Source organism: Melospiza georgiana, chromosome 10, assembly GCF_028018845.1.
Source record: "Melospiza georgiana isolate bMelGeo1 chromosome 10, bMelGeo1.pri, whole genome shotgun sequence".
Taxonomy (NCBI): Eukaryota; Metazoa; Chordata; class Aves; order Passeriformes; family Passerellidae; genus Melospiza; species Melospiza georgiana.
In genome coordinates this window covers 4,643,767-4,661,169 of record NC_080439.1, presented here as the reverse complement: position 1 = coordinate 4,661,169, position 17,403 = coordinate 4,643,767, and the positions used below count along the sequence as shown (strand labels likewise).

The following is a 17,403-nucleotide window of genomic DNA, read 5'->3' as shown; positions in this document are numbered from 1 at the left end:
TGCGGGTCACTTATGTGCTCTGAAACTCCTTCTGAAGGGGGAAAATTCGCTGCACTGGCTGCTGAGGAATTTGGAGGGTGCGTGGTACTCTGGAATCAGGCAGAGCTCTCACCCCACTGAGCACACAACTCCTGGGGCCACATTTCCCAGGCACATCAGCTGTCTCCAAAGGGAGGCAAAGTCATCTCCACACATGTACAAGAATCACTTTTTACTGAGGGAGGGTGGGAAATCTGTGCAGAGAGCAGCAAAACCCACGTGGAAGCATGCAGGCTTAGAAAGAGCTCCGTGTTCCTTATCAGCAGTGCTGCATGCTGCCAGCTTTTAAGGGCTATCTGGTTTGAAAGGCAATTTTTCAGCCTCTAACTGCATTTGTACTTAGAACAGAATCACTGCTGCTTTAATGAGTCTCATTACATTTTTAATTATAAAAAGTTCAATTTAAAATTGCCCAGACATTTCCACAAACTGCTTTCAGCAGCTCACTAAACGCAGGCAGATAAGACTAACCACTATGCCTGCCTGGCACATCTATCTTAACAGTAAAAATAAAGCAAGAAAAACAATGCTCCAAAATTGGATATTTAAAATGGTCCTTGGCATACAGCTCCTAAAATGATGAAACAAGGGGTTTAAGAAGTTGCAAGCAGAGGAGAGATAGTAGTATTGAAGTAATATTGCAACTGTAGAGTCTGAGCTTAGAAAATAGCTACAGTTCTATTTCTGACATAGCAGTTGGCTCAAATAGCTGCCTAATTCCCTTAACCCATCTTGTGCATGAGCTTTTCTGGCTACATATAGAAAGGAAATAACTGGGAATGAGCGGCAGGTGATAAATCAGCTTGTAGGCCTCATTTTCTTTTGTGGCTATATTGTACTTAGGGCAGAGCACTCAAATTTGATGCTCAGGTATCTGTGCTGGCCCTAAAACTGAAATTCATTCAATTTGCTGTGTTTGTCAACAACACAATTTCAGTCTTAGATTCACCCTGAGGAAAACTAGCCTTCTGTTATTTGAACATATAAAAGGCTCTAGTTCAAATAAAGCCAAGGCATCAATAAATAAATTGAAAAGCCTTTGAACATACCCCTACCTTTCTGTAGAGTTACGCCTCACTTGAAGAGAAGCTGTTAGAGAGGAGCAGAAAAACTCTTTTGTAAACCAAGGCTCCTTGGCTGAGACATTTACCAGTAAAACATTCAATTCCTGTACTAAATAAAGTTTTTACAAATTTAAAAACATTTTTAAAAATTAAAATTTGTCACTGTTGAACCAGCTCACCAAAGAGCCTGCTAGCCAGGCTGCACACTGCTCTGGCCTTTTGTAAGGAGCAAATTCCAATAATACTCAAAGTGAGCTGTAGGAGCTGAAATGACTGAGCAGACAGGATCTAGAAATGCAGGTAATATAAAAAGATACTGAATATCTCTTGTAAGTATTCTGGGGCAGGTAATCTTTTTACAAGAGATGAAGACTTTTATACAGTACAATGAAGAGTCAGGTAAAGTTTTCTGCAGTCGCCAGGCAGTTCCAATGGACATGTGATATATGTGGCATGCAGTGCAATAAAGTGTCTTTAAAAAGACAAATGTACAGAATGAAAATGAGTAGGAAAAAAGGATCAAAGCAATTAGACAGTTTCTTATTTAGCCTAGTGAAATCTCTAGGGACATCCCACATCTGCTCAGGTTTCACACCAGTTGGTACCCAGAGGCTCACTTTCCTTAGGGACAGTCCTCAGCCATCCTCTGCAGCCACCACAGCCCCTTGAAACTGTTAAAGCATTTCACAAAGCACAGAAAAATGCACACAGGCACTTGTGTCCACAAAGGATGGGCACACAGATGACTCTGGAATAATAGCATTAATATGCACATTCATTTTCCCACTGACTCATTACCTCTCTTATCCAGCCTATTCTGACACATTCATTATCAGAGCAGCTCGTAAGAACACAGAATATCCCAAAAGAGAACTTCAGGAGAAGCTTAATTGAATAACCGATTATTCTTTATGTTTAAAAAATAAAGACATGCACGTACACTTCCATGTGACAAGCTCCCCGGGGAAAAATTTGTAAAATAAGCATAAAGTGTTTATTTAACTCAGAGAAGCAATTAAACCATTAAGAAGAGCTCAAAGTAGGCATTATGCTGATTATCCCTTAATTACGTGCATTCACAGCAGTGACAGACAAACTGCAATAACAACTATGTTACCATACTCATTTTTTCCTGACCTGGGCGCGTTCTACAACAAATCCATCAGCGGCGTGTATTCAAGCTGATTTAAGAGTGACGGTCCACATTGTTACCAGCATGAAGATACCTATGATTGCTGCTCCTAAAACCAAGTTAAACGTGCCTAAGTTTATTTCAATACAAACAGAGAAAGCTATTTATTTATGTCCTTGTGATAGAGCAGGCAATGCTAATGAGAGCCTAATTGCAATTCTCATCTCTCTGTTTACTCTGCCCTAATTGCAGCCTCTCACTCCTGCACTGCACCCTCCTGCCCAGGGCTCGGGAGCCCCAGAGTGGCAAGGAGGGTGGCACAGGAGGGTGGCAGAGCTTGATCTGTGCTGTCAGGGCAGAGCTGGCAGCAAGCACATCCCAAGGAGTGCCTTGGGTGAAATCCCAGCCGGAGGAACCGCAGCGAGGATCCCAAACCTTGCGCTTCCCTTGGAGCCAAGGTGGGGATGCAGCTGCAGCCAGCACAGACAGAGCCTGCAAAATGCCACCGTGCCCACAGCTCAGCCACCCCAAAGGCAGAAACTGGAGCAGTTTCCCACCCAGCAGCAGCATCCCACCACAGGGTGAGCAAAGTCACTGCAGAGCTGTCCTGGCAGAAGGAGCCGCGACAGGAACGCGCTCCGCTCCAGCCCGGCAGGGCAAAGCGGCTGCCAAGGCACAGAGTCGCCAAGAAAATTACAATATGATAGTCTTAATTACACTAATTGCGTTTCCTGGTATTGAGGCAGGATTAATACAGTGTTTCTTATGCTAGATTTCATAAACACAATTGGTTTCAGCTTAACTCTTCGTAATTGTATTGCACAGTTCTTGCAAACAATTAGCCACCAATTATGTTCATTTCGTTTTGCAGATGACTGATAAACATTCCAAGTATCAGAATTTTCCCTCAAGGGAGGCAAATTACTTCTAACTTAAGCAACCTTAATGAAGCCTCAGTGAAAAAACCCTGTGGGCAAATCACCCAAGGCACTTGCTTGCCATTTCCATGCTTGCACCAAGGATTAGAAAAACTTCCACTCCGAGAAGAGTCATGGCTGGAATGGCTTTGGAGAGATGAGTGACCATCTTAAGGTGATAAAATGACCATATATAAATACAAACAAATAAATAAATACTAAAAATTTTTGAATATTTATGGATATTTTTATGATGCCTCTTTTATGTAAAAGTAGATTAACATATACAGAGACACACACATACACACTTGTACACAAATATTTGGTTTAGAAATCAAACACATTTGAGCCAGTGTACATCTCAAGGCTACAGGTGCTGGGAACTGGACTGGAGGGGCCTAATTAATGCCCCACTCCCACCCTGCTCAGCACAGCCCCATCATCAAACCCAAGTGCTCACACAATTGAGAATGGCAGGCATTGTGTTTCAGGCCCCTCTGCAGGCACAGCTCCAACATTCAGAACAATCCAGCCAGAAATGTTCGAAAATGTTATGGTGAGATAATATCGTCTGCTGAGACAAAAATAGTCTTTTATTACGTTACCCAGAGGTCATCTGGAGCGACCTCGCCGGGATGGCATGTGGAGAGCCTCACCCTCTGCAGCAGGCAGGGTAACCCAAACTCACAGAGCTTCTAGGAAATATTAGGCTGGATTTTTATAAATAACACAGTATAGCTTTGCTTAACATGTATACCACTAAAAAGGTGAAGCTTGCACAAACAGCGTACAGATGGTTATAGACCAAATGGTCACTTCTAAAAACTCTCCTTGAAGGCTGTATGGTCAAAAAAATCCCAAATTATTTTGAGAAAAAAAATAAATAAATTGCAAGCTCTTGCTTGTCGGTGCTGGCAATACCAAAGCCTACCCATAACATAACAATTACAACATACTTTGCTGCTAAAGCCTTACACCACTTCTGCTCAGGTTCTTTTTTCCATACCTGCAGGGCCACAAGCCCTTCACTTGTCAGAAGAATCAAAAATAAACCTTGCTGGTGAGTAATTTGCAATCCTTCCCAGACACACTGAGTTAACATGGCTCTGTGCTAACAAGTTCTTTTTAACATCTCCTATATGGGGCGCATTGAGAGGAAATGAACAGCAGCCCAGAGAGCAAGGCACTGCTTGTGACAACCCAACCACACTCAAATGTTCCCCCATCTCATCCCCAACGGAAGCAAGAGGAATAAACTTTGAAAAAAAGCAGAGCAAGGAAAAAAACCCCAAACCAAATCACAAAACACACCATCAAAACTGTTGTTAACAATATAATCAGGAAGGCAAAAGTCATAAGCAGTAATCAAACCCAGCTTATAAACAAAGCGTGTGCAGAACCCTGCAGCTTTACATTATAACACATGGGGTACATTAATAAAAAACTAAATTGCACCAATTATGACAACTTGGGATTTTGTTGAACATTGAAAAGAGAAACCCCAACAAAACTCCCACTCATCTTGATTTTTAAGTAGTGTTTGAAGCTCTCTGACCCAGAAAGGAAAAATCAAAATTAATTCTTGTGGTGCTTAAATGAGTAAATCACAGTGTAGGTTTATTTGTTTCTAGGATATTTGTCCTAAATAATTTGGAATATTAAAGTCAGATTCTAGATTTACTGTTAAACAACTATTACTGATACAACTGGATGGCAGTCTACACACTTTGAGGCTGTCCACAGTTATGCAATTTCACACAGGTTAATGTGGTTGAGTGGGGTTTTTCCTTTCCTTTTTGTTTTGAGGCCAGTGATGCTTACATCACTTTGATTACAAAGCTGACTCAGCAGTTTATTTCTGCAATATCATCTCTTCCTCAAACCCCTAATAATGAAAATATTCACGACACACAAAATGAGCTGTTGATGTCACAGGCACAGAATCCCCCCTATGGCAGTGAGCATGGGGAAACATTGGTGCAGGAGGAACAAACAAGACTCTAAGATATGATGACACAAATTGTATCTAAATATAGAAGGGATTTGACTGTCAGAGTGAAAGCTACCCAGCCCCAGAAACGTGATAACAGCAGAATCAACAGCTGATTCCATACAGCTTTCAACAACCACTACACTAGTTTTTTTTATGGTGGGAATAAGTACAATTTGAAATTGAGCAAAACCAACAATCCAATTTACATTCTTTACCATTTAAAGTCAATTCATTATTATCACTTATCCTAGTTGAGATCTGTTTCAAAATTAAAAATGAGAAGCATAATACTAAAAGCCCTGCAAAGACTCTAAATTACAATGTGCTTCATCCCCATCCCTAATCCACATCTCCATGAACAACAAACATGAACCAGAATCACAGACATCAAAGAATAAAAAGCATGGGAAACTAAATATTTGCTTGTGATGAGGAGAAACGGAATTTAATAAGGATAATGGAATAATTTCATGATTCTTCTGGCCAATAAATACAATTACTTCAGATTAGGAAAACTGACTACAACTGCCTTACTAATTCAGAACTATAGCTGCACTAATACACTGTAAAAAGACTAAAAGCATTGACTAATGGGTTTGCAATGTCTGTAGCCTGTGGATCTTGGACTTGAAAACCCTGCCACCACTGACTGGAATGCACTGGGTCCATACTAGGGGGATCAGCTGCATTCGGCAGGGCTGACACAACTTCATCATTCCTGCAGATACCTACACACTCACACAGATCCCCTGTGTTTTGGGCAGAGATCCAGAGATATTGGGAAACTTAAAAATTGACAGGATGCTGGTACAAGACAGGCTTCCCAAGGGCCCTTGGATGTACCACGATTCCGGAGTCTGTCAGATATATACATATATATATAAACATACACAAGGAAAATAAGGACAGACACAAACCCCAAACACAAGTCCTGCATATTTACAAATCCAAAAAAAGTCTGAAATTACAGCCCAGACCGTATGCTCTAGCAGTTGTCTTTAAAGTCTGCTGTCCTAATTCTAGAGATCAACGCATTTCCCAGCAGCAGATCCTTAGCCATTCCAAAAAAGTACACAAAAATATCTCCATTTCAGCAAAGGACTCGCTTCAAGAACTGCACCTCTGCTCATCTGGGCGCTGTTGTGCTGGGAAGCAGGATGATTGGTTTTTACATATGTACAAATCAGAACGGTTCAAACCTTCATTTATTTTTCCTGCCCTTCTCCTCCTGCAGGGCTCCAGTGCCCTGAGGCCACGTCAGCAGGATGCAGCACAGGCTGCCAGCTCCATCCCTGCCTGGCCAGGGCAGTGGCTTCCCCAGGGACCAGCCTGCAGGGCTGGGAGACCCTCTGGCCACCTTCTCCAGCATAGGTGGCCACAGACCATCAGCAAAGGTCTCAAGAAATCCTTGGTTTCCACATTTCACAGAATTCCCAAAATATCTCCACCTTAGCTGTATCACTCTCCCTTTCTCTCAGTGTACTACAAAACGGTCACAATTTAGCATTTGGAAAGACTAAGCCAAATTAAAATTTAACGACATGCCAAGATTCTTTTTCCTTTTGTCTTGTATCAGGGGAGCTATAACAAATAACAGCTACCAACTGTAAAGAACCAGATATTCCACCCAGCAAAGCTACAAGTGCAGGTGCATCTGGTTCAAGATTTAATCACACACATGCAAAATAAATTTCCATAATTATTCTTAGCATTATCGGATTTAAAATGGAGAAGCTAAGATTATTCACACAGTAAACAAAGCATCCCATTGTTTACTCTTGGCTTCTTGCATGGCTTCCTATACTTGATTGTGGTGTGCTAAAAAAATAAAACCATGAGATGAGTGGGGAATGGTGGGGTGATCTCACTGACAATAACATGGGAAAAACCTACTCCAGGTTAGCAGCTCTTTGCTCTCTCTTAGATTTCAACATTTCATCTTTTCACAAAGATGTGAAAGCCTTAAAGTTGTTTATTGCACATGAAAGGGATAAAGGACACATCACACCACAGTTTTCTAAGGTGACCAAACACTAAAAGGGCAAAGAGCCTTTCTCTGACAGGCACCAAAAACATCAGAAATAACACAGAGGATGAAAGGTTCCTCTGCAAATTTGGGTATTTTCTAGCTGAGCAACAATGTGAAAATAAATTAACAGTGCCTGTTATGATTATATGATTAACAGCTAGTGGTTTACAGCTATGGAGTGCACCATGGGTAACATCCCAACAGGAAAGGCACAGCTGACCCCAGGCCTGGGGACATGCCTGTGCTCAGAGCTCAGTTTGCTGAAACACTCAAGTGACCAAACCCAGAAGATGGTGACAATGCCTCTAAAGAATAATACTGACTCTGTTGTAGATATTAAAAAATATTTTGGTCAATACAGAGGCTGATTAGACACTGACATGAGATTCTTCTCAGTTATTCTCAATCATAGCTTTGCTCTGGAAGATGTTTATGCAGATATTTCCTCATTTGTCCATTAACAGAAAGAACTTTAATAAATCAAAAACTTGTTTGTGCTACAGGAGAGCAGTGGGTACTGCAGGCCTGGCTTTTCCATCAAACACTAAATCTAGACACCAAGTACCAGGAGTCAAAGTAAAGTGATGCAAATGAGGAGTAAGAAAGAGTTATGCTTTAAAACTTAATAGGGTGAAAAGGGCCTTTGCTGGTAAACAGAAAGAAACTGAGCCAAAGCTTAATAAACAAAGTGTAAACAGAAGCTATTTAATACCAAGAGCTATGCTGTAAAACACCACCACACAGACTGCTCTGCTGCAAGCCCTAATGACCAAAACAGTCTGAACCGAGGCTGCATTTCCTACAGGGAGTTTTCCATCCCCTGGAACCAGCACGTAGGTGGAAAGAGCTGAAACATTTGCAGAAACAAGGAGAGACAGAACCAGAGCTCACCCAGCACTTCACCCCTCCCTCCCCTGCCACAGCCAGGCACGTCCCTCCTGTCCTGCTGCCATCAACCCTGGCAGATGTCCCCAGAGCCTTTCCCCAGCCTGACCACAAGCAGCTCCCAACCACCAGGAGACACAGGTGAGAAAGGACAATGAATTCGTCAGAGCAAAAGAAACATTGTTCTGATCAATGCAGTGCTTTGCAGCATACTAAGAACAAGGTCACAAACGTATTTCTTAAACTGTAACCAAATTCTGATAATCCAGGTGATGCTCTGGATAGAAGCAGGTACTGAACCAAAGGGACTCCAACTCCAGCCTCTGGATCTCCCCAGCACACAGGCAGTGCCTGCCCCGGAGGGCCCAAAGAACCTTCCACCTGCCGATTTCACCAGCTGCTCCTTATTAAAGTATCTCCAGCTTTCTCAAGCCTCTACAAAGCAGCAGGACTTCAGGTGCTGCTGCTCTTTCATCTCAGAGTGAAACCAGGCCAGGTCCACTGACGAACAGCCCAGCATCTGCCTCTGCCCCTGCAGAGTGATGGAGCAGGTGCCCCCAGCTCCTGATGGACTGGTAGCACTGGGAACACAGCCAGCTACCTGAGCCTGGACCTCTCTCTTCTGTCTCCTCAGGCTGCTCTCCTCCCCAGCCTCTGCTGTGACATCCAGAAGTGGGATCAGCACACCAAGGGAGGTGATGCTCCCCCTCTACTCTGCTCTCCTGAGACCTCACCTGGAGTGCTGCACGCAGCTCTGGGTCCCCAGTGTGAAAAGAAGATGGAACTGTTGGACAGAGTCCAGAGCAGGGTCAGGAAGACGATGGCAAGGCTGCTGTGGAGACAGGCTGAGAGTGGAACTCTTCAGCCTTGGAGAAGGCCATGAGGAGACCTCAGAACCCCTTCCAGCGCCTAAAGGGGCTCAAAAAGAGCTGGAGAGGGACTTTGGACACAGTTATGGAGTGACAGGACAAGGCTCTAATCATAAAGAAGGCAGGTTTACATTACATAAGAGGAAGACATTCTTTATGTGAAGGTATTAATAGACAAACAGGTTGTTCAGAGAAGGTGTGGCCGCACCATCCCTGCAAGTGTCCAAGGCCAGGCTGGACAGGGCTTGCAAGAACCTGGGATAGTGGAAGGTGTGGTTGGAATGAGATGATCTTTAAGGCCCCTTCCAACCCAAACCATTTTGGGATTCTGTGATCCATCTGTTCCCTTTTATGTGCCCATCACCACTCTGTCCCCACCCAGTAACACCCCACAGGTACCACTCACTTGCTCACACTGAGTCCCATCTATTTTCAACTCTTTCCTCCCCTGCAAGAAACTGACTCACTTCCTCATTTCCAACCTCATACCGTAGAGGAAAAAGAAAATACACACTTTGTTTGGTTTGCTTGGACTGCACTAGCAGCCTTATTTCACTGACACACACACTCTCTTCCTACACAAATATACAGCTGTTAAGCCTTTAATATTATCCATTCCTTTGCACTACCACACCAAACCACACCCACCCACCAAATTAAGGGAATAATAATTCCAGGAAATCTTTCATTTAAGAAACCACTGCTAAAGTTTTTGCATACTTCTGGTCTTTTTCTTGAGCTGCTCACTTTTAGAGACACAGAAAAAGCAGCAGTGAAATTGAATTCTTGCATTCTTTGTTTTACAAGATAAGAAGCAGCAAAGACTTCAAGTTCAAAACACTTGAAAACATCCCTTGAAACAAATATCAGTATTAGTAAACTGTCTATGTTTTTATCCTGTTTTCATTTCAAAATGCAACCATCCAAAAGCAATTCAGGTCCTTGCCTGCAACCCAGATATTTATGCTACAACATGACTACACCCCCTCCATGCCATTGCACATCTGAGCCTTGTCCTTGAATAAATCACAAAAGCCAGTTTAATGCAGAGCCTTGCTCACCCTATGCAAGGGTGAATTCCCCCTGCTCCAGGCCAGAACTAAGCAGAACTTTTAACCCTTTTGCATATTTGCTTTCTTTTCAGGCAAATTTTGTTCTTCACTATTCCAAACCTTGTGCTGACATACAAGGACAAAGAAGTAAGTTTCAAGAGATCGTTTCCAGGAGCATGGGTTTGGCAGAATTTACCAGGAATTCAATTTTTTATTCCAAAAGCTGCTTTCCTGCTACCTGCTCCCCTACCTTCTTACAGGCTTTTTGCAGCTTTACATGCACACAGAAAATTCAGTTTGGTTTGTGGCAGAAAATGAGATCCAGCTTGAGGACCATTTACATGGATGGCAATAAAAAGGACATTTAGCAGTAATTGGGCAATTCTGTGTGATCAATGGATAGAAGCTTTATGCAGCCTGCATACTCTGTACACATATTTTCAACATGTGGGTGACAAGCAAGGTCAGGTGGCACCAGAACAATCACTCTGCCCATGTTATTCCTACCACAGGGGGTGTGACAGCTTGGCACGATTGCCTTCCAGGAGGGAAAGGCTCTGAACAGATTCTCAAGAACAGCTTCACTGCCCCAAACTATGCACAAACACTGAATTTTTCAAGTGTGAATGACAAAACTCTCAGGCGGCAACAAACGTTCCTACCAAAGATCTTAAGATATTGACTAAAAAACTCATATTTAATCAGCCACTAGGGAAATGTGAGTTTCCTGAACATGTCAGTTTCACATGAGATCTATTTATTTTGAAATTTAAAAAGCAGAATTTTTTTTTTTTTTTTAATTCAGGGGTCTGTTTCAATTCCTACCAGATCCCGGCTCTCACTCTGCTCCATATTTCATTTATTGTGGTTACCACAAAGCACTAGCTAGAAGCAATCTTTCATACAAAGGAAATACAAGGTCCACAGTTAACAGCTGAGTAAAGAAATGGCTGAGGATATGCCCTGCCCTTGTCCTTTTCTTGCAGAGCTAGCAACAGCCAAGCCCTGATTTTTTGACAAATAAAATGGGAATATGCGAAAAGGAAATGAAGCATTTAAAGTATCGACGCATTTATGAAGTATTTAATACCTGTCAAACTTTCTGCAAAGGGCAGCTTTTAAAATACTGATGACAGAGCACACACACACGTGTTCCATCTTGCAAAGGCACAGAACGGAGATCCTGAACCTCCCCAGAGGAGCAGCTTTGCAGGCAGAGCCCCCAGCTCATTCTGGGTGTCTGCAGCACAGGGTGAGCAGGGAAATCCCAAAGGAAGCACACCAGAGATTTGCCATCAACACCCACACGGACTGAAAGGAACAAAGGCTGGAATCACACGTGAATAAAGGATGTGCTTTATGCTTCCACCCCGTCCCACAGGCCAGGTGGGCAGCCCCAGCATGCAGCAAGGCCTGGGGCACTGCACAGCCCAGCACCTTGTGCCTCCCATCCACACGGGCAGCCCCAGGCCTTGGGTCAGCTTCTAGCAACTACTAAAAAAATTAATCTCAGTTAATCCCCGACATTCCTTTTCTTTATTCTTTTATTCGGCTGTTGTTATAAAGGCTACAAAAGTCACACAGCACAGCATCTCTGCTACCACGTGGGATGGAGAAGGCAAATCCTGAGGAAGTCAGACAACAACACAACTCCTGCTGAGAGCACCTGGAACTGCTCAGATGCTTCCCTAAACAAATCACCACACGGGCTGTGCGCTCAAGGGCTGGATTTCTCCAGAAGACCAGATTTATTGTGGGGTTTTTTATTTATTTTCTCTTTAAATCGGTCTTCCCAAGGAAATCACAGACCCTCTCCATGCCCACTGACCAGCTGAACTTCTCCCAGCCACCATCATCTCCAAGAGCTGCCTAATCCAGGTCCACACCAGGATCTACTGGGCTTATAAATCATTGTCTTTTAAAAGTCACCTTCAATTATATGCAAACAAAATAAGTACGTAATGAAGAGAGCACTTGCTGCAACACCTTGCATCCTCAGCTAAAAATGTACATTTTTTTCTGTTTTTTATTATTTAGGGGTTATATTTTTTTTTAAGTTTTCACTGATTATCTTACTGCTGCAACCTCGAGGAACTGGAAGAAGTTTTTTGTATTTGAGATTTCTCCACCACTCCAAAACGTCAGAAACATTCAAATGTGCATCTGTTCTTTCTGGCTTAAAACAGTGATTACTCAATTAGTGCCTAATTACACTTCAGGGTGTTTAAAACAGAGGATATTCCACAGAGGTTTTACTCATGCAAGTGTCTTTTTTCCAACCTTGGTAAGACAAATGAAGATTCACTAAGTCATCACCTCCTGTGTTGTTTTTGCCTCAGACCCTAAAGCACATACAGATACACCACAGCTGTGGAGCCAAACAGGGTTCTGGACACAAAGCGGGGCTCACAGGGCTTCCAGAGCTGGCTCCAGGAGCACAACCTGAAGATTTCATACTGCTCAAAAAGTCATACGCGAAAAAGTAAAAAAAAAAAAATTATTCTACATAAGCAAAGTTAGCTGTCCCTGCAGAAGAGTCACATGGGAAGAGCTTTCGTATATCCTGAAGAATTCAGTGTTACCAAGCCTGACATCTCCATTTTTTATTAACAGTGTTCACTCCCTGCACTCAGGAGAATCACCCAATTTGTAATAAAGCCATCCTTCACACTCTGAATATTCAGCAGCACATCTGATGTCATAACCCTGAGTACGTGGCAGTAAGGAAAAAGCAAGTATCATCTATTCCACAGGGAGCTACCAGCTGAGAGGCACTGCCCAAAAAGAGACTTTCATGCTGCCTTAACTCAGTGCTAAAATTATTCCTTATCCTGCTAATCATAGAGCAGTGTGGGAGCATTGGAAAATGCAACATTATTGTCTGGGTGCTGCCCTATGTACAGGGAATACATTCACCTTTAAACATACCAAACATCTATAACCTTTAAACACACCAAACACTCCATAACCTTTAAACACACCAAAAACTCTATCACAGGGAAAAAAAGAAAAAAAAAGACACTGTTTTGTGCAGCAAGGGGGTGTGTAATTTCCAAAAACACTGCGCACAAAATAAGCCTGTCTTCTATAACAACCTCAGAGCACAAAACCAGAACTGTCACAAATCCAAGTCTTGGTATATTTGCAGGCTGATTACAACAGATCTTCTGCAATAGATCATTATCAAGTACCACAACTGCATGGTAAGAGCTGCTTTACCAAAAGAAAAAAAAAAAACCACACCAACAGCACAGTCAGGTGTTTTCCTGTGTTTGAAGCATGTCCTTAGTTCAGCAATAAAATTATTTTACAATAAAGCAGGATCAGAATCTTTAGCTTGAAAATAATATCAAGAATTTTCAGGCCAAACTGAAAGGGTGTACACAAATAAACATGAGCTTTGGCAGTCAATTCTGCAGCTATAGCAAATAAAAGGAGACAATCTTATGCTAGAAATTCTAAATCAATTTTATGAAAGACTGCTGATGAGTACCAAACAAGTCCCACTGGCACAAACATGTTAAATTACTGGGAATACAGAACCATGAGGCTTCAAGTTGCCTTCATTTAAATACACTGCCTGAACACCACTTTGAGTATGGACAAAATTATAAATAAATGGGGTCATAATTATATTTGTAATGGAAATCTTTCATGTACTAAGCCAGAATAAAGCATTCTTCTCAAATAAAAGGAGTAGCCAGCTTTATTCCTCTGTTAATTGCCACATGGACCAATTTCTTACCACACAGCATGTTGGCTATAAATCTCAACAAGCAGCTTTAAATTGCTGTTATTACTGCTCATCAAGACCAAATAACCCTGGATGGTGTTCAGGGAAGCTTCTGTAACGTCTATCTCAAACAACTATTAATTCATCATTTCCATGGGGATGGAACTTCAGGCAAGAACCACCCACTCCTCCGGTGCTTAAATGGAGGGGGTGTCACAGAGAAGATGCAAAGAGGCTGCAAGATGGGCCTGATAAATTACAGAAGGGAGAAATCCTCCTGGACTTCCAAGAAACGCATGACTCATTCTGAGATGCTGAGCTCCTAGAACACAGAGAGCAGCCACGTCTGCAAGCTCTCACTCCCCAGTGCTTCAGTGCATTCTCAGAGCTGCAAACCACATTTCTGGAGATGGAGCAGAACAGGTATTCCATAAAGCAAAGCAATGATATCCACGTGTTTGTGAATCCCCTTACCTTGGATGCACTGGAGGGTTCCATCCTCAGCCCTTATTGTAAAGGTTTCACCTGGATTAACTTGAACCAAAAAGACCTGCAGAAAGAAAAACAAACATTTGTTTCACTGTGATGTCCAAATATTGAAATCTCCCAGAAACAGTGACTGTGCTATCCCTTTTCTGAAATGGGTGGTGAAGCAGGGAGGGCACAGCCCAGCATAATCACACCCCAGACTGCAGGAGCAGGCAGAGATCTGAAACACACCTGCATTTTTGGAGCTGAAATGAAGATGTATACAGGTGAGAATTATGCCTTTGAGTCCCACACCAAAATCTTGGTGTGCATCTAACTTGGCCAAATGCTGGTAGCTAAGGACACAAACCTTCAGACCACTGGCACACGAGAACAGCGAGCTCACAGACACCAATATGCAGCGCCGACCCATAAAGGGCTTTCAAGTTCAGGAATAAAAGTTTTTTGCTCTGGAGATTTGATCCATTATGTTTTCAACAATTTATATTTCAGTCTTGCATGTAACAGATCTCAGTTAAGCAAAACCCATAAACACACACAGAGTTCAACAGCTGCACACACAACCAGTAATAAACTATTAACAAATATAATCTTTTTAAAAATAATAAAACTATCCTCCCACTCTCCCATTGCTGAATCCTGCAGATGATGGGATAATACAAGGACCAGGAAGCACCAAAATAGTCCAGTTCATAGTATGCTCTATCATCTTTATAAATTTGCAGGTGTCTGGAACAATGGGTTTAAAACGTGTGATTTAGAATCCCTTCGTAAATGGACAGTGTCACTGAGGACTAGAGACCATTTATTCCACCTTGCTGCTGGTGAAACTGTCACTAAAATACTTTAAACACGCTTCTGCTAACTGCTTTGTCAGAAGTTCAATCAAGATATAAATTAAATTTTCAATTTGTACCAAAATTAATCTACATTTTTTTGTGAAAGCTCTGTCTAAATTTAGGTCTGGTCTTTATATTCTGGGACATCTGCATGCAGAATTCAATAATTCAATCTGCAAAGAGAGAATTTGAATTCATGTTGTGTTTCTGAATTTTTTAAGCCAAATGCATAAGATAATTATTACCTAGATGACCTTTTGAATTACAGTAATCCTACAGAAACCCATTATTTCGCCAACATTTTTAAAGCTCAAGCTGGAAATCAGAAAATGACATATGAAAGCCATTATGTTGTCTGGAACAATCATTTCTCAGGGAGCACTGATCAGGATGGATCTGGTCCAGCACACAGCACAATAAATGGTTCAGAAAAGATAAAAGGCACAAAGCCATTCCATCCCTAATCTCCAAACAATCAACATTTAAGTGACAGCATTTAAGTGCTCTTCTGCTATGAATAGGCGTGAATTATCCACCACAGGACATGGGCAGCAGGTCAAAAGATGTGCAGAGCAAAGCAATGTCATCCAGCTTAATAAAAAAACCCCAAAACAACCAATCAACAAGAAACCAGAACTCTAAGAGGCCAAGAATCAGAAATATTTCATCAGCTCATTTGCATTAAACCAACATTTGTCTAAACCAACAGCCCTAAAGCTGGTTATTTACTAGCAAATTGGATTAACATAAATCAGAAGACCTTTACAACTTGGAAGAACTTGGTCCAGCTCCTCAAAACACAGACTCTACTCAAGACTGATGCCCTATGCATGTAAAGCTGCATCCTTTCCCTAAAGCAGGACAGACAGATTCCTCTCCCTACTTAAGGTATGTGCCTACCCCAGAGTTATCAGAAAATTTACAGATTCCTGTCCCTGACACCAGCACAAGTGTCCACATCAGCACACCTGCAGTTGTCCCTTTACAATAATTCCTTGTGGTTCTGCATTAAAAAAGGTGATATTCCCATTCACAACTGTTGCTTTTGATGGTCAAAATGAAGCAGCATCATCCTTAAGGAGCTTTAAAGGCAAACAAATTGTTCCAGTAACAAATTTGTTTCCTGTAGAGCAGCAGCCACACAGCTTTGTCCCTCCATCAGAGTCTGTGGGCAGAGCCTGGCACTTATCTACAATAGCTTCTATTAAAATGTTATAGGTATGGAAATAACTCCTTACTGACAGATGCTCAAATCAGCCACCTTTGGAGGCCAAGCAAACATTTACAGGCTGTTGCTGGGGGAAGGCAGCAATATCAAGAGCAAACAGGAATAGCCAAGGTGTGACTGATGTGGGTCAACAGCGGAGCAAGGGCTGGGCACAGAGGGAGGACATGAAACCAAAGTGGCTCAGAACCAGGAGCAGCACCCATGCTCCTCAGGCACGATCATTCCAGAGGCTGCAACCCCTCCCCAGCTCCTCTCTTCCCAAAATTGGAATACTGGAGTGCTCCCCACAACCCATCCCACCACCCAGTCCCCCCATGCTGCACACAACCCCCAGAGCTCACAGCCTCACAGCACTGACCAAAGAGATGCAGGAATGAGGCCAAACCATTGAAGCCAGCACATGTTGAGTATTTTATATATAGGGCACCTTCCAGCCAACACCCCTGACTTGTCCCAGTTGCCTGGGACAAATAATGTCAAGGCACACTGCAACTTCTTTTGTTTATACACACTACGTATATAAAACTAATTCCCTGATTTATTTTTCCCCAACTCCTCATAAACAACAAAACCATATTCTGCAGCCTGGAACACAGCTTCCCCCCCCTTTCCTTTCACACAAAAGATCTTCAGGAGAAGCCTCGTTTCTAAAGCTTTTAATTAAAAAATCTGAGGAAAGCAATAAAAAAAAAGTGTAAAGATAACATCTCTATTTTAATGAAAACAAACCCAGATGATCTTTAATTGTGCTATGCCTCTTCCAATATTCATCATCCCAAGTATGCACAATTATGAGATGGCAACAGAGGAGAAGAATTTGAAGGGTCACTTGGAGCCCTCACTGGTGGCTGGCAGCATCTCAGGGTGTGGTCTCATGTCCAAGGTCACCCCAGCCCACTTCCAGTCCCTGGCCTCCTCCCATCCAAAAAGCTGGAGCACAGGACAGCTGGGAGCAGGGCGTCGGCAGCACAACCCCAAAGGATTTGTCTTTCTCCTAAAAAGTACTCTGATGTTTAACTCAGCAGTTTAATCCAGGTGGGGCTGAAGCCCAGCTATACCTGCTGCATCCTCAGAGAACGCTTGTTATCTCCATAAAGCTCTTTTTGCACTTATTTTGCATTTAAGAATGTCATT

The 17,403-nt window shown here is 42.4% G+C and overlaps 1 protein-coding gene across 1 annotated transcript in view; it reads right to left on the bottom strand.

The window, feature by feature from the left end:
• FNDC3B (fibronectin type III domain containing 3B) overlaps positions 1 to 17,403 on the bottom strand; it is a 183,196-nt gene that overhangs the window by 123,647 nt on the left and 42,146 nt on the right. Inside the window, exon 3 of the mRNA XM_058031468.1 lies at positions 14,188 to 14,263. Coding sequence (XP_057887451.1) covers positions 14,188 to 14,263 — 76 coding nt within the window. The remainder of the gene's footprint in view (positions 1 to 14,187; positions 14,264 to 17,403) is intronic.